Source organism: Oppia nitens, unplaced genomic scaffold (assembly GCF_028296485.1).
Source record: "Oppia nitens isolate AA-2021 unplaced genomic scaffold, nextdenovo-longstitch-racon4-pilon3 scaffold20_pilon_pilon_pilon, whole genome shotgun sequence".
Taxonomy (NCBI): domain Eukaryota; kingdom Metazoa; phylum Arthropoda; class Arachnida; order Sarcoptiformes; family Oppiidae; genus Oppia; species Oppia nitens.
This window is the reverse complement of record NW_026533200.1, coordinates 911,539-937,817: the sequence shown is the minus strand read 5'-3', so window position 1 is coordinate 937,817 and position 26,279 is coordinate 911,539. Positions and strand designations below refer to the sequence as shown.

At 16.4% G+C, this 26,279-nt stretch overlaps 2 protein-coding genes across 2 annotated transcripts; both read left to right on the top strand.

The window, feature by feature from the left end:
* The first annotated feature begins 554 nt into the window (after positions 1 to 554).
* LOC128953139 (cholinesterase-like) lies at positions 555 to 14,408 on the top strand. Its single transcript, XM_054298613.1, has 6 exons — positions 555 to 582; positions 3,942 to 4,081; positions 5,556 to 6,078; positions 6,469 to 6,879; positions 13,357 to 13,891; positions 14,255 to 14,408. Exons 1-6 carry the CDS (start codon positions 555 to 557, stop codon positions 14,406 to 14,408), a joined length of 1,791 nt encoding a protein of 596 aa, XP_054154588.1.
* Positions 14,409 to 15,281: 873 nt separating this feature from the next.
* On the top strand, positions 15,282 to 21,201 carry LOC128953137 (nose resistant to fluoxetine protein 6-like). Its single transcript, XM_054298612.1, has 13 exons — positions 15,282 to 15,292; positions 15,334 to 15,491; positions 15,551 to 15,880; positions 15,949 to 16,048; positions 16,454 to 16,845; positions 16,953 to 17,049; positions 17,207 to 17,335; positions 17,407 to 17,575; positions 19,339 to 19,538; positions 19,780 to 19,918; positions 20,004 to 20,196; positions 20,267 to 20,409; positions 20,968 to 21,201. Exons 1-13 carry the CDS (start codon positions 15,282 to 15,284, stop codon positions 21,199 to 21,201), a joined length of 2,295 nt encoding a protein of 764 aa, XP_054154587.1.
* Positions 21,202 to 26,279: the final 5,078 nt, after the last annotated feature.

The following is a 26,279-nucleotide window of genomic DNA, read 5'->3' as shown; positions in this document are numbered from 1 at the left end:
GGTGTTGAATGGCTTTTAGGATCTAGTCCTACAAGACTATTGATCCCCGAAACTACTGCATTATGAACAGTGTCTCTAATGTTCTTTTCATATTCACGTCTACTTGCGATTGTATTCGTGATTGTCTTTTTGCCGTTTCGTAACAAAGGCATGGCTGAGATGTTGGTGTAGAAGCACTAAAGGAGTTGATTTGATTTGAATGTTTGTATAATATGACGCACTGTATGTATGAGTTCCTCGAAAGGTACGAAAGCCGACTGCGCCAAATGAGGGACAATTGTGACCGATCTAAGACCGATCATATGGTGTGGTCACCGGTATGACCGATCGGTAGTCGATCATTCCCTCATAATTAGTTAAATTATCCAATTGAACACAAATGTTAATCAAATAAATAACTTTATTAAATATAATACAATATATAGAAAATAATAAGTAATATAAATAAGTATAAATTAAGAGTAATGTTAACTCTATGATAGCTAACAATTGACTGAATTAAATGTGTATTAAACACATGTATTTATAGCGATTATAGAGTAAGTATTTAGTATATGAATATTAATAGTTTGGAGTCTCAGAGTAATAATGATTTGGAGACTCATTGATAATATGTTGATTACATTGATATAAGTTTGGAGGAAAGTATAGTTGACTATTTGATCGGTCGATAGACCGGTCAATATTGGAACTTTCCCTCAATATATATAAAACTGTAACTAATTATTGAATTAAAAAATTGTTAAATTATAAAACTATTTTAAATACAATAAGTGATTACCAGAAATTTACAAAATTATTATTATCTATGTATAATATTTTTTTTAATTAAAAATATTAAAGTATAAATATATTAGCATAACAAGTAATTTACAACAACAACAACAAAATAAATAAATAAAAATCATTTTAAAACATTTTTATTAAAATTAGTCCTTTAATTTTTCAATACAAATAAATTTAATATTACAATACATTATTATTTTATATGTAAATATGATAAGATTATGATAATTGTTTCTATTAATTTGAATTGAAATTTTTTTATACTTATAATTAAATAAAAAAAAATTACAAATAATATATTTAAAAATAATTTAATAAGAGAAAATAATTAAATCAAAAAAAAAATTATTACAATATACTATTATATATATTGATTTGTATATTAATTTATATTTACTAAATTATGTATGATATTGATATTTATGATAATTTATGTAAATAACGTTTATTACTACAATCATTGACATCACATTTAAATGGTTTAATCGCTTAAATGTTTTTGTCGTCGATGTTATTTAAAATAAATTAGATTTTGAAGCAAATTGTTTGTTACAATTGTCGTCAAAATTACATTTGAATGACTTAATACCTAAATGTACAAAATTTTCAACAACAAAAAAATATTTATGTTTAGATAACTGAAATTAATTAACAGTTTTTTATATCCAAAAAATGTTTAGTACGTTTGTGTTGACGCAAACCTTTTAAACTATAATATATTTTATCACAATTTTCGTAATCGCATTGAAATTTCAGTTCAATTGAATGATCAGTGGATTTGTGTTTTAATAAACAATGATTTGTTGTAAATGTTTTCAAACATTGGTTTACTGTACATTTAAATTGTTTTTTAGTCAAATGAATTAAATTATGTCTTTTATAATCACTATTGTTTGCAAATGTTTTATCGCAATAATCGACATTACATTTAAATTGTTTATAATTTTGATGAACATGTTTTTTATGTTTTTTAAAATATGATTCGCGTGTAAAATATTTATTACAACTTTCATAAACACATTTAATGTTTTTATTATTATAATTAAAATGAATACTAGATTTATGTCGATTTAAATCTGAATTTCTAGTAAAACTTTTCCGACAATCGTTGTAATCGCAAACATATTTAACATTTAAATGTTTGGCATTTTTATGATAATATAAAGCCGATAGACTTTTAATTATTTGATTACAATAATTACATTTGAAATGTTTTTCAGATGAATGAATCAATTGATGGCTAATTAAATGATTTTCATAACTAGTTTTAAACCGACATTTAGGCCAAAAACACTTGAATCGCGTGTTATTGTTGTTGTCATAACAGTCACTATAATCAATGATTTTCATAGAAATGCAATCATTTGTTGTTTGGATATTCATTGCATTCAAGCCATCAATTGTTTCACACAATTTCACATTGAATTTGTTTGTTAATTGTTGTAAATTTAATGACAAACATTTCAATTGATTTAATTTACTTAATTTATTGATGATAACTTTATTTAATAATAAATACATTACTACTGATGTTTTTTTTAACAAAAATAAATTATAATAATAATAATAATAGGAAAAACACGTGTTTTTTTAAATAAAACTTTTAATAAATTATACCCAAACTGTAACTTTCAATAGGAAAAAGGATATCACTATTTAAATATATGATTTGTATTTATGTTTTTAATCCTTAAACCTGTTTTAATATTACTTAAAATAACTTAATTATTTAAGCATTTATATTAAATATACTGTAAAAATATTAGTTAAAAAGGTGTATTATTATTATAGTTATTAATATATTATTATTTTTTTAATATATAAATATGTGATTATATTTATTTTTTAATTAAGTTTTCATTACACTAAAAAATGTTTGAGATTTAATATTTATAATATTTTTGTTGATTTATTTTTGATTAATTTTTGTTTTGTTTTTTTGAGACTAAATGTTTGAAAATATTATTTTAAATAAATATATATAATTTTTCATTATTTAATAGTAAATATGTTTTAATATAGAGTTATAATAAAAAACAAATAAATTAAAAATCTAATTATATATAAAATTATATATAAAATTATATATAAGAAACATATTCAATAATATCTAATTATAAACCTATAATTGAATATTTATAAATGTAAAACATTAGCTGATTTATGTTTTTACAGTTGTTTTTTTTATAAATAATTATTTTTATGATTATTAATTTATTTTATCTTTTAAAATTATTTATTTTTAATTTATTATTATTATTTTATTGATATTAATCATATAAAAACTAGATGATTTATTTATTGTAATAATTAAATATTATGTTTTAAAATATTAATAATTTAATTTATTTTATCAAACCACATATATAAAGTAATCTATAATTAAAATAATATAATTATTATATTAATTTAATTAACATTAAATATTAAATTATTTTTTTTCAAAAATTTTGACTTTTATTATTATTATTAGATATTATATTAGATTTTGTTTTTCAACAAAATTTTTATTGTATAATGAATTAACTATTTATTTTACTTTACATTACATTTTTTTTATTATACATCACAACATTTTAATAGCATAAATAACATTTGATTTGATTATCTAATAGTTATATTGTTGTCAAATGTATTATATATTTGGTTTAATTGAAACTTATGTTTAGTTAATTAGGAAATGACAGTAAAAATGTAATCATGTTTTATATATATTACTGTATATATCACTGTATATTGTATTTAAAAAATGTTAACTATTGATGTACTATATATTAAATATATTTAAAAAATATTACTTACATTTTAACCAAATATACATAATGTTAATAATTTATTATCTAATATAATAATGTACTTATTATATGCTATGATGTTATACTAGTTTATATATTTAAATAAATAAAATTGTTTTTTAAATTAATAATAAATATAACAATAATAATAATACTTATAAATTTATTTATGAAAAAAATAAATATTTTATTAAACTAACTATTTAGTATTTGTTGTTAAATAAATTATATATATATTTATTTTTTTATTAAAAATTAAAATGAAAAAAATATTTTATTACATAATAACTGGATTCATACTATTAGTTTCAATTGTTTTAGTCTATAATCTAATTAAGTTTATAATTGACTATCGTTTAGGTAGTAGTGATCAAACAGTGATTCAAAATGTTATAATTGATACAACATTTGGTAAATTACTCGGTAGTCGACATAATGTTTCCGGTAATTTGTATAATCAATTTCTATCCATACCGTACGCCCAGCCACCTATTAATAAAGTAAGTTTTTTTAAATTAATTTTATTTAATATAAAAAAATTAATAAAATCTATCAAAATTTTATTATAGATATTTTCATAATAATTAAAATAAAAATTTATTATTTAATTAATAATATTATAATTTATTAGAAACTTACAGTTTATATATAAAAAATAATATTATATTTTGAAAAAATAATTTTTTAAAAGTAATATTAATAGTTATTTTTAGGTTATTTTTAGTTATCTTTAAAAACAAAAGTTTTTATTATAAAATTTTTAATTAATAAATATTAGATTTTTTAAAAATATATATATTAATTAACAATCAAACAGTAGTTATGATTTATTAATATTGAGTAGTCATTAATTTTTTTTTAATTAATTTAAACTAAAAAAACACATGTAATAATTAAATTATTATTATTTTACTGTATTTTTTAGTTTAAAAAAATTAAAACTACCTAGCACAATAAGCCTAAAAATTAACTCATTTTAAAGCTAACAATAAAAATTGACAATAATATGTTTGTCTAATACTAGTTGATAATTAAACATTATAATTTAATTACAATATTTATATTTGTTATCAAGATACAGTTTGTAATAAATTGTAATTATTATTATTATTATAGGCAGTAATTATAGTGTATATAATAATAATAATTTGAGAATTTATTTAATGTTAAAATAATTAATAATCAGTACTTATATGTTTGAAAAAAACTATATTTTATCAAAATTTTAATAAAACAATTTTTATAATAATTTAAATAAAAGTTTATTATTTAATTAATAGTATTATAGTTTATTAGAAAACTTACAGTTTGTATATAAAAATAATTTTTTAAAGTAATATTAGTAGTTATTTTAGATTATTTTAGTTATTGTAAAATTTTTATAAATAAATATTAGATTTAAAAAAATTATTTAACAATCAAACAGTAGTTACGATTTATTAATATCGATTAGAGATTAATTTTTTTTTAAATTAATTTAAAAACTAAAACAATTTTTCTTATTTAATTATATTTTTGTATTTAGGTTTTTTAAATTTAAGATTACCTAGCTTAATTAGTCTAAAAATTAGCTTATTTAAAGTTAGTAATAAAAAATAACACTATAAAAATATAATACTCAATTTGTCTAATACTAGTTGAAAATTAAACATTATAATTTAATTACAATATTTAAATTTGTTATTAACATACAGTTTGTTATAAATTATTATTAATTATTATAATTATTTTTATTAATTTGTTATTGATAAAAAAATAAATATTTATTTCTAAAATAATTAAAAAATAATATTTCTAGAAAAAATAAATTATAAAATACTTAAGTTTATATAAATATTATTTGATTAAATACTTATTATTATTATTATAATAACAGTTTATATTTTTAAAAATTAATTATAACAATTGATTTTATAATTTATTTATTTATTTAATTAATTTATTATTATTATTATACAACAAAAACAAAAATAGTTGAGATTTAAAAAACCTGAACCACTATCTAGTGGTACAACCAGTGGTGATGGTATGCGACAATGGGATGGCATACGTGAGGCCAATCGGTGGCCACCGTTTTGTACGCAAATAAATTTGAAACAATACGAGTATTTGACAAAAATCAACAATTATGACACTCAGGAGGACTGTCTGTATTTGAATATATGGACACCTAGTGGTGGGGACTTACCTAAAAATCTAACTGTCCATCAAAACGGTAAATTATTGCCAGTGATAGTCTATATACATGGCGGCGTATTTGTCTATATGGGTACCAGTTTTGATATATTCAATGGCGGCCTAATGGCCAGTTTGGGACAGTTGGTTTTTGTTTCGTTCAACTATCGACTGGGTATATTTGGTTTTTTGGATACCGGTGCTGATGATTATGATAATGATGATGATAGTGGTGGTAATGATGGTATTGATAAAAATGTTGGTTTTTACGACCAAATACTAGCCTTAAATTGGGTCAAACAAAATATCCGTCAATTTGGAGGTAATTTTTCTGCTAAAAAATAATAATATTTTTTATTATTATTAAATCAATAATTATTTTTATATTATTATTAAATCAATTAATTATTTTTATTATTATTAAATCAATTAATTATTTTTATTATTACTATTATATATATAATACATAATGAATAGTAAATTACTAATTATAGTAATATTTTATTTTTTATTTACTACATTAAAAAATTGATATTTTAATTTTAATTTAAAGTTTTAAGTAAAACATTTAATTAGTAAAAAAAATTTAATTATCAAAAAACAAACATAATATTATTTTAAATTAATAATAATAATAACAATATATAAACTAAATATTTTTACACACAAAATACAAAAATAATAATTAATTAATTAATATTATTTTTATCAGGAGATCCCGATAGCATTACACTAATGGGACAGTCGGCCGGTGCCATATCTATAGGTCTACTAATGGCTGCACCCGAGGCCAGTCATCTGTTTCATCGGGCAATACTCGAAAGTTCAAGTCCTATGCAAATGAAATTTTTCTACGAAATATCTGGCCATCAATTTCCGCGTATTTTACAGCTAACCAATTGTGGTGGTAGTGGTCGTCAACAGCGCACAGTTAGCCAACAATACCAATGTTTACGTCAAGTATCGGCCGAGGATCTGAACAAAATACATGAGCAACTGATGACCAATACGTTTATGAGTTTTTCGCCAACAATACCCTCACGAGTATTACCACAGTTTCCTCGGGAAGCGTTTGACCCGAATCTGGCCGACAATGGTATCCGACAGAAACAAGTGCTCATAGGTTTGTATTTTTTTTTAATTATTATTAATTATAATCTTATATTTATTTTAATTAAATATTAATTAACTATTTATTTTATTATTTAATATTTATTAATTATTTAATATAATTTTAATATTAGTTAATTATTTATTATTTATTTAATTATTTATTTTGATTTAATATTTATTAATTAATTATTTAAATTTAATATTATTTATTTTTTTAAAATATAATATTAATTAATTGTTTACTTAAATTCAATGTTTATTTTTTAGTATAAATTATTTATTTATTATAATAAAAATTAATTAACAGTTAATTGCTTTTACTTTAAAATAATGTGTGTTTAAATGTTTTTTTTTTTAAAAAACTGTTACAAAAATAATTAAACATAATATTGAATGTTTATTTAGTGTGAAAATATTATTTATCTTGAGCTCAGATAATGGCGGAATATAAATTTTTATTATTTAATTTTTTTTACTATTAAGTTATTTATAAAATTTTTAATTAATACTAATAATAAGTAAAAAAATAGATAATTATTTTTTTAGTAAAAGTAAGAGATTATATTATAAATAGTATAATAATATCATATTATTATATTAAATTAATTTATATATAAAAAATTGTAATAACAAATATTTTAAATATTTATATTGTTTATTAATAATGTATTACTTTAAATTAATTGATCAAAATTTGTAGCTGATATTTCAATATATATTTACATAATTAATTATAATATATTATTATTATTTTTTATTATTTTAAAAAACAATATAATTTAACAGCAAACAAATAACAGTATTAAAAAAATATGAAAAAATATTATAAAGTTTTAGGGTAAAAAAAATTATAAAAATACTATATTATTAGTAGTATTATTATTTATTACTAATACTTTTAGTAAACCATATATGAAAATGATTTAATGAAAAAAAAACAGATTTTAATTTTAATCTACTAATTATTTAATCAAATATCAATAAATTTTTATCCAAAAAATTAAAAATAAATAATATATTGTATGTTAAAATTTTAATTAGAATTAATTTATAAATATAAACTTTAATACCAATAAATTGTAATAAAATAATAAAATATTTCTAATACTATTATCGTTTATTAATTAAGTTTATTAATTAATAATTTACATAAAACTATAAAATATTATAATTTATTTTCATAACAAACCATTTAATTGATTTTTTTTTAAAAACTGTAATATAATTTGTTGTTAATTATTTAACGTTTGATTAATGTAAAAAATATTTAAAATTTCAGAACCTACTAGACAATAAGTATTTATTTTTTTATTTAAAATTATTTATTACAAAAATTTTCTAGTAATTTATATCAATTAAATAAATAATATTAATTAAAAATTATTGTAATATTATACTATTATTAATGATTTATATATTAATATATATATATATATTGAATGTAATGTCTAATTTAAATTTATTTTAAATAATATACATTTACATAATATATAATTATTTTTTGCTATTTATTTGAAATTATTTCAAAACAATTATAACCACTAATAAACTATTATTTTCTACTATTAAATATTTACGCTATTTATTGCTTATAAAAACAGTTAATTGTTTTGTGTTTAAAATTGTTAGAAAATAAATAAATATAATTTTAACCGTTTAATTAGTTTCATAAAATTATTTCATATAATAAAGTATTATTTTTTATTATTATTATTATGTTTATTAAGTAATCTAATAGTAAGTAAAAACAAATAACATTTTTTATTGTTTCTTTTAAACAAAAAATATATAATAAAATTAATTTTAAAAAACAGTAATAGCAAATATTTTCAATATTATAATAGTTTATTAAATAATTAATTAAATTATATATTAGACTAACACATATTATTGGTTATATATATCACATTTTTTAAATTATTTTAATTTAATAATACCTTAGATTACTAATTAGATAATTTGTATAATAAAATGCACTATTTATTTAAGTTAATTTTATATTACATATTTTAATTTATAATTATATACATGGTATATAATTTTATATTGAAAAATTTGAAAATTTCAATTACCAGTAAATTAAAATTGATAAAAAATCAATAATAAGATAACTATATAATTAATTTTATATTAATCTTATATTAGTATTAATTATTTATTTAAATACTATAACAGTTTATTAAAATAATTGTTTAAATTATAGCATAATATATTTAGTTATTTTATTAAAAATATTTTACTTATTTTAAATTATAATTTATAATTATATATATATAAAGTAAATAATTTTATATTGAAAAAATTTGAAAGTTTGAATATAATAAAATTATAATTTTTTTAAAAAAAATAAATAAATAGTAATTAACTAAATTTTCAATATTATTTTTGCTTAATTAATAATTATTTATATTAAATACTATAGTTTGTCAATTAGTGGTTCAATATTTTATAATTTTATTTAAACAAAAAAAAACAAAATTAGTATTTAATAAATACAATATATTATATCATATTTAATTAAATTTATTTATTATTAAACATTATTGTTTTTAATTTATTATAGCTATTTAGTAATTAATTTGATATATATATATATAAAACATATATACATATTAAAATATTATTACTATTATCAAACTTATATTAATATTACTAATAGTCAACTGTAACAATTAAAATATGCAATACTATTATTGTATAATTATAATTATTTATAAATTTTTAAATAGTCTACAAGTAAACAATAAATATTATTTTAAATATTTTTATAAATATTGATAAATTTTTAAAACAATTAAATAATTTCAATAACAAAATTAGATTTAGTTCAAAAAATATCAAATGTTTATTTATTATGTTTTACTTTTTATATCTAATTAAAAATAATTTATAATCTAGAAAAACAAAATAATTTTTGTTTTTGTAATAAATAGTCTATAAATACAATCGTATTAATAATATATAATTTATTATAAACTTATTGTATTTAAAAAAATAATAATATTTTTACACACAAAAATATCTGCCAAAAAAATAATATATTTAATTGTTATTTTTAATTTTTAAAAACTGTAATAAATAATAATAAAATTATTATATAATTATTATAAGCAAGTTCAATTAATTATTTCTGAATTATACGGATTGTTAGTTAAATAATATTTTTGAGAATTAAAAATAATAATAAATTATTCTAAATTAATTATAATAATAAAGTTTAATTAATGAAGTTAAATATTTATTTAATAATTATATATATATATAATTATTAAATAAATATTTAAAAACTTTATTATAAGTTTATTATTTAATTTGCAACTATAAATCTACTATTAAAGTATTTTTATTAAATATTATTATTATTTTTAAAAATTAAATTATTAATAAGTTATTAATTATATAATTATTTATTTTTATTATTTAATATTAATTAGTAATTTTTAAAAATTACTATCTATTTTAATTTATATTTATTGCACAAAAAAAACATTTAATTGTTTTGTGTTAAAAATAAACATAATTTTAACCGTATATACTATTATAAATAATTAATTTATAAAAATTATTTCATATATTAAAGTATCAGTTTATTTTATTTTTTATTAAAAATATAGATTAAATTTTGTATTTAAATTACTATTAGAATGATAAGTAAAATCAGGTATATATTGTTTTTTGTTTAAACAAAAGTAAACAATAATTTGTTTTAATTTTAATTAATCTTATATTAGTATTAATTATTTATTTAAATACTATAACAGTTTATTAAGATAATTGTTTAAATTATAGCATAATTTATTTAGTTTTTTTTATTAAAAATATTCTACATATTTTAAATTGTGTATATTGAAAAAATACGAAAGTTTCAATTACCATACAGTATATTAAAATTATAATTTTTAAAAAAATAAATAAATAAACTGTAATTAACTAAATTTTCAATAATATTATTGCTTATTACTAATTATATATATATTTATTACTATAGAATTTCTAATGATTGTTCAATATTTTATAATTTTATTTAAACAAACAAACAATATATTATATTAAATATTAATATAATTATATTTGTTAATTTTTATTGATTTACTTTAGCTATTTATTAATTAATTATATATATAATATATATAACATAAATACATATAAAACATTATTATTAACAAACTTATATTATTATTATTACTAATACAAAACTGTAACAATTAAAATATGCAATATTATAATAGTATATATATAATTATTTATAATTTTAATAATAGTTAATACAATTATTTTTTATAAATATAAATTTTTAAAATAATTAAATAATTTTAACAACAAAATTAGTTTAAAATAGCAAAGTTAATTTATTATGTTTTACTTTTTTAAATCTAAATAAACATAATTTTAATTTTAGAAAAAATAATTTTATTGTTGTTGTAATAAATTTTTTTATAAATACAATTTTATTAATAATATCCAATTTATTATAAACTTATTATATCAAACAAAAATATTTGTATACAAATCTGCGAAAAAATCATATTTTGTTGTTATTTTTAATTTTGAAAAACTGTAATAAATTATAATAAAATTATTATATTTTTATTATAAGCAAATTCAAATCATTATATATGGTCGGTCACAAATAGACGAATTGATATTTAAATATTATTTTTGACAATTTAAAAAAATTATTAACAAAAAATATATTAGTATATTATTACTATTATATTTCTATACATTTATATAACCAATACATACATTTTTAAAAAATATTATTATTAATTTTATTATTTAATATTTATTAGTATTTTAAAAAAATATTATTTATTTTAAAATATATTTATTTCAAAAAAAAACATTTAATTGCTTTGTGTTTGTGTGTTAAAAATAGTTTATTATATCATATTTAATTAAATTTATTTATTATTAAAAACTAACTGCATATTATTTATTTATCAATTTTTTTTTATTTACTTTAGTTATTTATTAATTAATTTAATATATATTAAACATAAATACCTAAAAAATATTGGTATTTTCAAACTTATATTATTATTATTATTATTATTATTAGTAAACTGTAACAATTAAAAAATGCAATACTATTATTGTATAATTATAATTATTTATAAAATTAATAATAGACTACTTATGGTATACAACAAATATTATTTTAAATATTTTATAAATATTGAAAAAAATTCAACAATTAAATAATTTCAACAACAAAATTATATTTAGTTCAAAAATAGCAAATGTTAAATTAATATGTTTTACTTTTTTTTATCTAAATAAACATAATCTATAAATTAGAAAAAAAATATTTTTTTGTAATAAATAATCTATAAATACAATTGAATTAATAATATCTAATTTATTATAAACTTATTGTATTTAAATAAATCCTAATATTTTTGCGAAAATAATAACATATTTAATTGTTATTTTAAATTTTTATATATTTATAATAAGCTAGTTCAAATAATTATAGCAATAAATTAAATGTTAATTTTAGATATGAAAATTAAAAAAATAAATAAATTATTATAAAATAATTATAAAAAAAATAAAGTTTAATAAATAAATTTAAATTTCTAAATAGTATTTATATATAATTTTTTTAAATAAATATTAGTAAACTAAATTTGCAACTATATATATATGCTATTTATGTATTATTTAAATATTACTTTTTTAAAATTAAATTATTATTATTATTTTAATGAAACTAAAAATATATAATTAACAAAAAATTAATATATTAATATAATATATTAATTTTATATTTTTAAAACATTTATTCAACAATTTTATACAATATATAAACTGTAAAAACAGATATTTCTAACAATCTTATTGTTTTTATTAATTAATTATTAATTAATCATTATTTATTAGGTATAGAGCTACATTTATTTTATATATTTTAATTTTGTAATTGTTATTAATTAAAATATTAGTACTAATTATTATAATATTATCAATATTGATATAAATATAAACTGTAATAATAAAAAATATGCTTTTATATTTTATTTATAATTTATAATTATATATTTACATTACTAATAGGTATTTTAGTCACAGATTGTTGATTTAAATTAATCAAAAATTTATTGTATTAAAACTATACTGCTATTAAAGTATAATTATTTTTTTAAAACTATAAAATAGTTATTTTTGAAGTATTTATTTATTTTTAAAAAGATAAAAATAAACATTTATTTTTTTAAATAAAAAATATAATAATTATTTAACATTACATATATTTAATTATTATAATTAAATATAAATTGTAATAACAAAAATATGCTAGATGAATTATAATTATTTATTAATCAAAATTTTAAAAAATAGTGTGTTAGTGTTTTTTAAACTATTTAATATTATAGTTATTTTAAAAATAAAAAAATTTAAGTACTTAAAAAATTAAAAATATAATTATAATTATTTAACATATATATATATATATATTTAATTATTATTATTATTATTAAAGGTGGCAACGCTGATGAGGGAACCTTATTTTTGCATCAAATACGGCCCATAGAGTTCCCATTAGATACCGTTCCCGATATTAGACGTGAAACAGTTAGCCGGTTATTGGCGGACATGTCTAGCGGCGTACGTAATCTGAGTGACTATCAACTGGACTCACTGGTCGACCGTATAGTGGGAACCGACGGTAGTCTAAGTCCCGAGCAATTACGCCACCGGATTGCCGAAGTTATCGGCGATTTCCTATTCAAAGGTCCGGTTATCAAGTTTGCCGATAGTCTGAGTGATTGGCCAAACATTACTGTCTATATGTATTATTTTACCCAACGATCGGGTCTATTGCCCGAATGGATAGGTAGTTCACATTTTGAGGAGTGTCAGTATGTATTTGGTTTGCCGCTCAGGTATCCGCAAATGTATGGCCTATCCACTGATGATAGTACTACTACTACTACTACTACTGCTACTACTGTTGACGAGCACCGGGCGTTTAGCCGTAGACTAATTGAAACATGGTCACATTTTGCTAAAACTGGGTTAGTTAATTTTAACTATTAATTAATTTATTATTATTTTTTAGTTTATATAATATTTTTTTGACAACAAAATACTAATAATATAACTTTATATAATTTATAATTATAGTTGAGCATGCTAAGTTTACATTAACAATAGCCTATATATTATTAACATTATATATAATGTATATTTTATAATTCATATACTTGTGTATAATATTAATTAATAAAATTGATAATTATTTAATTAATATTTTGTATAAACACAACATAATATTTTGCTAAAAAATTAAAATCACTAATAATTACTAATTTTTGATAAATTTATTTTTAATATAATTAATTTTTTGTTATTATTATTGTTGTGTTTTTTATTGGTAGTCATATGTCCCGTCAATTGGGATCTGTATGGCCCAGATATAGGTCAGGCCATGGCGTGCACCTGGAGCTCAATGCCCGGAAAGTTAGTTACGGCACAAAACTAAACAATACAAACTATCAGTTGTTTGACTTAGCATTTGAATCAATGGTTTGAATTTACTGTTAAATTTTTTTTAATATCTGTCCCCTTTCAGATTACTACCCCCACTCCCTATAAAAACACATTAATAATATATTTTTATTTTTTCTAAATATAAATATTTAACATTAAGTTTAATGAAATAATAAATATTGTGTAACAAAAAATAGATTATATATTGAAAATATTTTATTGAATATTATTTTTGTCACATTTTATTTTTGTTGAAATAATAGATTATAAAAAATAAAATGTTTTTTACAACAATTTTTTATATGTATATTTTTATTTTATCGATTAATAATTTTTTTTTCTCAATAAAACTGTATATATAAATAATATTTAAAAAATTAATAATAATTAAAATAATTTTAACCACATTATAACATATAATATCTTTCAAAAAAAATACTATTTATTTTTGGCTATTTATTTTTTGGGCTAACTTTCCTTTAATTTGTATAATGTTGTAATCAAACAAACAAACAAAAATCATATAATTTTTCAAAAAATAATTAATAAATTTAGAAATTATTTTTTACAACAAAAATATATACAATATTTATAAGTATGAAAAAATAAAATTGAAAAAAATATTATTTACATTATATTTAATTAATTAAACATTTAGTTTTTAAATAAATATATCATCAAAAATATCAATAATAATTTACAATAAAAATCAAATGTCTGTAAAATTATTACTACCGGTGCTCTATTTATTACTACTAATATTATTATGGGCACCGGTATCAATTTTATGTAACAGTGCCGTCGATACCATAGCTACTAACGATGAACTATTAGTTAATAGTGAATCACTTATAATATCAAATAATAATAATAATAATAATAATAATAATAATAATAATAATGAAAATAATATCAATGAGAAACCAGTATCGGAAAAATGGGCACAAATTTTTGACCAAATTTTTAGGACTGTCCACCAAAATCAGCGACAATACCTGCCCGTACTTCGGGAAAGTTTACAGCAATTGCAGCCAAACATTAGCAACACGTGCGCCAAAAGTTTGCGGCAACTATTGACGGTCACATCGACGGCGGCCGATATCGCCGATGAATGGGTGCTATCGAGTAATTATAACAACATATTTATAAGTATAAAACATATCCTAACCTACTTAACCTACCAGTGCTCGACTCTAGTGGCCGATTGCCCACTGGCCTAATGAGCGGTACGATTACATCGTATGGCGATTACGATCAATGTCTGGACACTGTCGGCCATATGGATGCCGATACCGATGATGTTACAAGTATTTACGGACAGTACTGTTTTCTAGATATTAGGCCACCGTTGCCGCCCGTAGGCCAGTCCCTGAATATGACGGCCACCCGGTATGCCAATACATGGCTGGCCGACCGTTTCGGACCGTTTGCCCGTATGTACGGCCGGCTGGCCATCGGATTGTGTATACCGTCGGTATGTAACGAACGTGAAGTAACCGGTGTTTTGAGGAACGGTATGTAAAATATTTTTTTTTATCAATTAATTATTTTTATTTATATTATTTATGTATTATTTATTTAGCATTCAAGGAACTGAAGTTATCCATTACCGTAGAGCACTGTCAAACAAAATCAAGTCGACTGTCCAATCAGGCCCTAGACTGGGCACAAATTATGGCTATGTATGTCTATTAATTAATTTATTTTATTTTAGCTAGCTAAAATTTTAGGTTTTTAAATATTTAATTTAGATTTTAATAAATAAATAATTTTATTTTATTTGAATATTTAATTTAATTTTAATTGAATATTTAATTTAATTTTAATTGAATATTTTATTTATTTTTAATTGAATATTTAATTTAATTTTAATTGAATATTTAATTTAGATTTTAATTAATATTTAATTTAATTTTAATTGAATATTTAATTTTATTTTAATGAATAATTTATTTTATTTTAATAAATATTTAATTTAATTTTAATTAATATTTAATTTAATTTTAATTAATATTTAATTTAATTTTAATTAATATTTAATTTAATTTTAATTGAATATTTTATTTTTAATTTTTTTATATAAACAGTACATGTATTACACTATTGATAATAGCCGTTATCATTGGCACCGTATTTGATAACATGTGTTGTTGTAGTAGTAGTGGTGGACAGTTAGCCAGTACTACAGGTGCTGCTAGCAATGATAGTAATGATAATAATAATCAAAATGATCAAGGTGCTCAATTAATAATAATTAATAATAAATGGCTTGAACTGTTCAAATGTTTTTCATTTACGGCAAACACTAGCAAATTGTTTACTATTGCCGATACCGACACCAAAAACAGTAATAATAATAATAATAATAGTGAACTACAGTTCCTTCACGGGCTACGAGTGCTATCCATACTATGGGTAATACTGTGTCATACAACCAATTTTGCACCCCTGGGTCTATACGATCAGCCAATGATTGCCGGTTTTTATTACTAATGAAATTAAAATTAATTTTTTATTTTTTTATTTTAATTAATTTAATTGTAATTTTTTTTATAAATAAAATTATTTATTTATTTTTTAACCAAGCTCGTTTTCGTATCGATGGCGTCCAAGTTATCAAACATTTGTGGACCCAATTGATTATCAGTGGATCGCTATCTGTGCAAACATTTTTTATAATCAGGTTTTTTTTTATTAATTAATTATATTAATTATAAATATATATTTAAATCATAAATTTTTAATTTAATATCTAGTATTTATTAATATTTAGTATTTATTATAATTTTTAATATAAATTTATTATTATTATATTTATTTTTTAATTAAATATATATTAGTGGTCTCATATCGTTACATACATCATTAAAATATACAAAAAATACAAATTCACCAAGCACCAATAATAATAATAATAAAATTCAGAAAAATTTTACCTATATAAATTATATATTATTGAGATGGCTCAGGTAACTAATGAAAAAAAAATATTTAATTAAAATTAATTAATTAATTAATTATCATAAAAAAAATTTGAAAGATTTGCGCCGCCATTGTTCGGTATGTTTTGCTATCAATTTCTATGGCCACTACTGGGTTCGGGACCCGTATTTCATTACGATTTTTTACGGTACGGTCACGACCCGTGCTATAACAATTGGTTACCCAGTTTCCTATTTATATCCAATTGGTGGCCACTGGTTGATCAGGTAACATTTATATATTTATATTTAATAATAATAAAATTTAGAAATTATATTAAATTATATTAGATAATAAAAATAATAATAATTAAAATTTATTAATTAATGTTTAATTAAATAATATTTTGGTTGCTTAACCTAATTTAAATATTTAATTATTAATAAAGTAAACAATAAAATTACTGATTAATTTTGTTATTACAGTTTGTTTATTTTAGTTATTGAATCTAGTTAATTTTTTAGTTTTTAAAATAGAAAAAGATTTTAGTTATATATAATAATAATAAAATTTAGAAAAAATATATAAAAATTATATTAAATAATAATAATAATTAAAAATAATTAATTATTATTTATTAATTAATGTTTAATTTAATAACATTTTGCTTAGACTAATTTAAGTATTTAATTATTAATATAGTAAACAATTAAACTAATGATTAATTTTGTTGTTACAGTTTTTATATAAAAAAATAAATAAAAATTGTTTATTTTATAGTTATTGAATCTAAGATAATATTTACTTAAATATAATTTAGTAATAAAATTTAGAAATTATATTAGATAATAAAAATAATAATAATAATAAAAATTTATTAATTAATGTTTAATTAAATAACAGCATTGGTTGCATAACCTAGTTTAAATATTTAATTATTAATAAAGTAAACAATACAACTATTGATTAATTTTGTTGTTACAGTTTTTTTTAATAAAATAAAAATTGTTTATTTTAGTTATTGAATCTAAGATTATATTTACTTATATATATATATATATATATATATATATATATATATATATATATATATATATATATATAATTAGTTTTATATTTAAAAAAACAACAACAATAATATTATTGAAAATTAAATAATTATATAAACAGTTAAATATTTACACACATTTGTTAAATTTATTTGATTTAATTTATATCAAAAAAATACAAAATAAATTTGTTAATTAATATATGGGCAATATTTTGATTTCTAATTTTAAATTTTTAAATGATAATTAATATACAATAATAGTATTTTCAAATTAATTGACTACAGTTTTCAATAATAATTCAATAAACCTTTATAATTATTTATAATAATAATAATAATAATATATTTTTCAAGTACGATATAATTAAAATACAAAAAAATAAAACATTTTATTAATCTAATATATTATTTAAGTAAACAGTTTTATCATCATACATATACCTATATATAATATTTTTGTTTTGATTTTTTTGTAATCATAAATATTTATAATTGCAATTTTAAAACAATTACAAAATTATTAAAATATGTTTATTTAAATAATAATTAATTAAAAATAAAAAATTATAATAATAGCTTCAAGACACGATTACGAATTTTTTTACTTAATAAATACAAATATTATTATTATTATTAATTAATTAATATATAAAACGTATAAATTTTTAAAGCAAACTATTAATAGTAATAATAATTTATATTTTGTACTTATTTTATATTTTAAATATAAATAATTAATTTTTTTAAAACTAATATTAGTATTAGTTTTTGTAATAATAATTATAATAAATTTATATTTAGTACTTATTCTATTTTTTTTAAATAATTAATTAATATTAATAACTAATATTAGTATTACTTTTGTAATAATAATTATAATAAATTTATATTTAGTACTTATTTTATTTTTATTAAATAATTAATTAATTTTTAAAAAAAATAATATTAGTATTTGAATTAATAATAATAATAATAATTTTTATTACATTTTCATTACAGTGTGCATCGCAAACCTGGTATCTGAGCGCCGATTTTCAAATCAATTTGTTGGCCTATTTTGTAATCGTATACTATTTGAAAAACTACCTGGGTGCATTGAAATTAAATCTATGGCTAGTCATACTGGGCATTGTATTGCCCACACTAATCAACTATATCTATCAGATACCATTGGTCCATATACTTGACCCTGATCCTGAGTAAATAAATATAATTAATTAATTAATAAATTTAATTAATTAATTAAAAAATAATATTAATTAATTATTTTTAAAAATTAAATAAGTACTAAATAAAAATTATTATTATTATTAGTTAGCTTTAAAAATATAATAATAAGATTTATATATTAATTAATAATAATTATTATTTGTATTTATTGATTAAAAAAATAATTAATTAATTAATTTTAAATTAATTATATATTTATTTTTTTTTTAGAAAATTGAGCCTGTCATTCAATATGATTGAATTCAATACCTATAATCATTTAATGGCCTATTTTACTGGTACACTAATTGCTGGTATTATTAACTATGGTGGCCAACTACACCAACAAAAACAAATTGAATTACCAAAAGTAGCTAGCTAAAAAAATTTAATTGTTTTTAATTAATTTTAAAAATATTAGCATGCTAAAAAATTATTATTATTATCCCCTATAGCTAACCAAAACTATACTATGGACAGTTAGCCTCATATGTTTGCTGGTCATACCGTTTTCCACCTATCCGTTCATCCAAATGGATGACATACCTGCGTCAACCTTAACCCTATTGTATACAACTATCAAACGTACCGTATGGGTGGCCAGTATTGCATGGTTGGCCCTGGCCAGTGCTATATATGACAAAAAACGTATAGTTAAAAAATTAGCTAGCTAATATTATTTATAATTTTTTTTGAAAATTAAATTATTTATAAATAGATATAATGGTACGTATATTGTCGGCAAAAATATTTCAACCATTTTCTAGGCTAACATTTAGCATATATTTAACTCAATCGTTGGTTGTCTGGTATCATGGCTACCAGTCCCGGCACTTGTACCCAATTGATCACTATAATGCTGTAAGTGTTTTGATATAATATAATTTAATATAAGTATAATTTATAGTAATTACTGTAATATAAAAATATAAAATAATGTTGTAATAGTTATAATTATACAAAATATATAATAGTAATAAATATATCAAAAATATATAATAGTAATAATTATATCAAAAATATATAATAGTAATAATAATTATATCAAAAATATATAGTAGTAATAAATATAACAAAAATATATAATAGTAATAATTATAACAAAATATATATAATAGTAATAATTATAACAAAAATATATAATAGTAATAATTATAACAAAATATATATAATAGTAATAATTATAACAAAAATATATAATAGTAATAATTATAACAAAATATATATAATAGTAATAATTATAACAAAATATATATAATAGTAATAATTTTAACAAAATATATAATTAGTAAAAATTATATCAAAAATATATAATTAGTAATAATTTTAACAAAATATACAATAATTATTATACAAAATATATAATATTAATAATTAATTTATTTTTTTGTTATTATTTATTGAAAATTATTTGCACAGTTATTTCGTGTGGGAGGGGTAGCCATGTTTTCATTGATATTTGGTTTTATATTGCATATACTGTTTGAGGCACCATCAGTTAATCTATGCAAACTGGTATTCAATAGGAAACCTCCAGCAAAACATACCGGTGCTGATCACAAATCAAGGCTATTAGACGATTCAAACAATAATAATAATACAAATAATAATAATAATGAATCTCTCAATGAAAGTAAACCACATAATCAATAGATTATATAAATAAAAATGTTTTGACTATTAATAAGTTTATTATAAAATAAAAATAAAAATTAAATGTAATTATTATTATTTTTCAAAAATTAATTTTTTTATTAAATAACTAATTTTATTTTTTTTGTAATTTTAATTTTTTTATCTAGAATCTTTTAAAACTAATAATAATAATAATATTCAACTGGAATATATTGATATTGAATAATTATAAATTATTTTTGATTCAAATAAACAAGTTAAATTATTTAAATTTAAATTTAGTTAATTATATTATTATTATAAATAATAATTATTATTATTTCACTACATATATATATTATATTCTATAATTTTATTAATATTTATATACAGTATAAGTTAATATTGAATTGAATTAAATTAAAACAACCCTGATAAATTTAGATTTAGACAAAAAATAAAATAAAAATAAAATATATTTTTTTAAAAATTAATTTTCATTATTTTCTAACAAAAATAATTTTATATAAATACATTATAATAATATTGTTATATTTGTGTAATTAGTACAAATTTTTTGTTTTGTTTTTTAATAAAATATATAATTAATAAATAAATATTTTAGTTATTTAAAGTAAAATATTAATAATAATAAAATAAATAAATTTAAACTCGAATTTTATCAATAACTAATTATACTAAATATAAGATTAATATATGCCTAATAGTATTGTTAAAATTATTTGATTACAGTTTATTTAATAATATTTTTTTAAATAAATGTATTAATAAATCTATGTATTAATAGGCTACTATAATAATAATAAAATTATTATTATTATTATTTTTAAAGTTTAATATTATTAATAATAAATGACTCAATAAACTACAAAAAAAAATTCAATATATTTTTAGTATATTTATCTGAATTAAGTTTATAATAATAATAATAATAATAATAAATTATATAAACACTACATGTGTTACACTATTGATAATAGCCGTTAACATTGGCATTACGTATTTGATAACATGTGTAGTAGTAGTACTTGTGGTGGACAGTTAGCCAATACTACAGGTGCCAGTAATAATAATAATAATCATCAAAAATGATCAAGGTGCTCAATTTACTATTGCCGACACCATAAAACACATGGTATTTATATTATTTATATTTTCAATTATTCAATAATAATAATAATAAATTAAGTTTATATAATTGTTTATATAAATTAATATATAGCTGAATAATATATTGATAAATTTTTTTTAAATTAAAGTTTAACTATAAAAAATAATTGTGTAATTACTGTAATGTAATTAAATTATATATATTTATAAACTATATATTAAGTCCAATTAGTGGTCTATCATTATTAATAAGTAATTATAATTATAATAATTATTATTATGTAATGTTAGTATAGCTAAGTTTGTTTAGATAATTACTATTTTAATATTTAATTATATATAAATATTTGATAAAAAATAATTTTTATAATTCAAATTTTTTTAAAAAATAAAATCATATGTAAACTAATTTATATATATGTTTTAATATATGTTTTTATTTTATAATAGATGTTTGTTTGTTAATTAAATAAATGGAACTCAACTGTTATTTTAATTATAAAAATAAATTTATTAATACATAAACATTAAAACTATTGTCTATTTTTGTTATTACAGTTTTTATAAAAATATTTATTTGAATTAGTTATTTAGTATAACATAAAATATTACAGTAAACACACAGTTATCTAAATTGTTTTTATTTAAAAATTTCAAAAAAAATTATTTTTATTTAATATTACTCTAATTAAATTTATACAAAAATATTTTTATCAAAAAAAATTATTTGTATAAACAATAGATGAAATAATAATCATATTTATTGTTTTGCTTTATTAATAAAAATGATAACTAATATACAATAATAATATTCTAAATTATTTTATTACAGTTTTTTAAAAATAATTATTATATGTAAATTGTTATGATATTATAAACTATTGATTAATTAATCTAATGTAAAATTAATAGCTATTAATAGCTATCAAATAAATATTTTAATACAATTTTGTATTCATGTATTAATCTAATAATTAAAATATAATAATTTATTATTTTTGGTTAATTTTATTAAACAGATATTAATTGTATATTTAGTTTTTTTAATTATAAAAATTTAACTCATTTTTCATATTTATTAATTTTGTTTAATTAAATAACAATAAACAACATTATTATTATTATTAACAATTAAATAATTATTTATTAGTTAACTAAATACAGATTTAAAAAAAATATTTTGTATTATTTATTTATTAATAATTAAAAAAAAAGTTTATAATAAATGCATATAAAAAAGCTAACAATAAATTTTTATTATTACTACAGTATATGATAAACAAATTAAAAATTTATAATAAAAATTAATATATAAATTAAAAATATCTGTATTGTATATATAGTATCAATTAAGACAGATAGTCTTCAATATTTAATTAATAAATTATTAATAAATAAACAATAAAACTATTGATTAATTTTATAATTACAGTCATTTTTGTTTTTAATTAGAAATATTTATTGAATTTTATTAAAATTACTAATAATTTTACTAAACAACTAAGAAAAAAACATAATTAATTATTTAAGTATTAACAAACAGTTAATTAAATAGTTGTTATTTTTTATAAAATAAAATAAAAAGTTAATTAAATTAAAATTATTAAAATTAAAACAAAACTAATTATGTATTTTGTTTTGAAAAATGCAATTATACTTTATTTTTAAATTATATATTACTATTTATTATAATACTATTCATTGATTAACTAAATACAGAATTTTTTTTTAATTATTTTTAAATGTTTACAATTTATTAAATATTAATCAATAAAAAAAATTGATAATTATGTTTGATTGGGAGACAGTCAAATTTAATTAAAAATTTGTTAAACAATGTACAATAATATTATTGTCAAATTAGTTTATTACAGTTTTCAAAACTATATATTTAATTAGTTTTATTTAATTATTAAAATATTATTTTTTTTAAAATATAGTATTACTTTATCATACAATAACAATAATATAATGTATAAAATAAATAATAATATAATCAATAAGTCAATTATATACAATTAAAGCACAATAATTACTTTTTTTAATAATTTTAATCTATACAGTATATATTATCTCTAATTATTATTATTTTTTAATTTTTTTAATTAGTTAAAAAAATTTATTTAATTAAATATTTAGAAAAATAATATATTTTAAGTTATACCAATCCAAATCTATTTTATATGTTTAAATGTTATTTATATACAATAATAATAATTATACAAAATTATATGATTTTTTTATATAATAGACAATTGTATTCAAAATAATCAATTAAATAATTAATAGTTTTATTTTTTTTAATAAATATCTTATAAATAAGTTTTTATTACACATATGATAATAATTTATATTCAATTTATAATAAATAGTTTTTATAATAAGATACATAATAATAAAAAAATAATATTATAAATTTATATTATTAGACCATAAATAACATAATCAAAGTTAAATAAAAGTTATAATTATTTATTTATTTATAAATTTTTTTTAAATATAAGTATATAGATATATACTTTATAAAGTCTATTATACAATAATTATTACATTTAAATTGTTTAGTTTAATATAAACTATTAAAACTATAATATAAAAAATATATTATTATTATTTTGTAATATTTATTTTTGTAAAGCAATATTATAATTTATTAAAAAATACTCAAATTTATAAAAATATTATAATTTAATAACATATATATATGATATATATATATATAATATAAAATTAATTAGTTATATAAATAACAAATATAATAAATTTACAAATAATTATCCTAGATAGTAAAATTGATATAAAAAAATATATATTTATATTTATTAAAATTATAATTTAATAGTATGTTTTTGAATATAAGCTAATAACTAATTGATGTTTTATATAATAATTTTTACAAAATTATTATTACAATAAAAAAAATATGAATATAAGGAAATAAAATTAAATTTCTTAATAGTTATATCTATATATAGATATTGTATATATTTAACATAATTGAGATAATTAAATTTAATATATTTACGTTTAACATATATTTGAAATATAATAAAAAGTTTTAAAAATTATTAATAATTAAATATATAAAAATGTCATTTTTATTTAACAATTAAATTATATAAAGTGTAAAATCTAATTATTAACTAATACTATATCTAGTATATTATAAAAACAAATTTTATTTAATAAGTTTTAGATTCAATACTATATAGCAAAATAAAAGTAAACTTTTAAAATTTAAAAATATTAATTATAAAATAATATTTTATTTTATAATTAACAATATATATTGAAATAGTTTATTTTAAAAAATCAAATAGCATTAATAAGTCAATTAATTAAATGTAATTTAAGTAAATAATATAGTTTTATTTATATAATAAAGTTTAATTCAATAGTATATACATATAGATAATAAACATTTATTTTTGACATTAATTATTAATATAGATATTTAATTAAAATAATTATTTATTTTAAATTTATATATTGCATTGAATATTCTAATAAAATAAATATTCAATAAAAAATTATTAATATGCAATGTTAGTATTGATAAATTATGTTTTTTACAATAAATAAAAATTAGTTATAAATATATTATTAATAGTTATAAAAAAACAATTTTAAGGACATTTTTTTAGATTTATTCTTTATTTTTATTGTGAAAATTTTGTTAAGTGTTAACAAAAAAAATCAATAACTATATTAATATTATTTTTTATTATAACTTTTCTAACTATTATATTATATATTTTATTATCTTATTATAATTATTATCTATTATATAATATTTATATTTATTATTATTATATGTTTTATTATAAAACAACTATTAATTTATATATTTTAATAGCAATTTATATTTTTTTATATATATATATATAAATATAATACAAAATAAATTTTATATTAATTTTCTGATGCTATTAAATAATTATTTTTATATTTAATATAAGTTTAATATAAAATTATTGACTTGTATT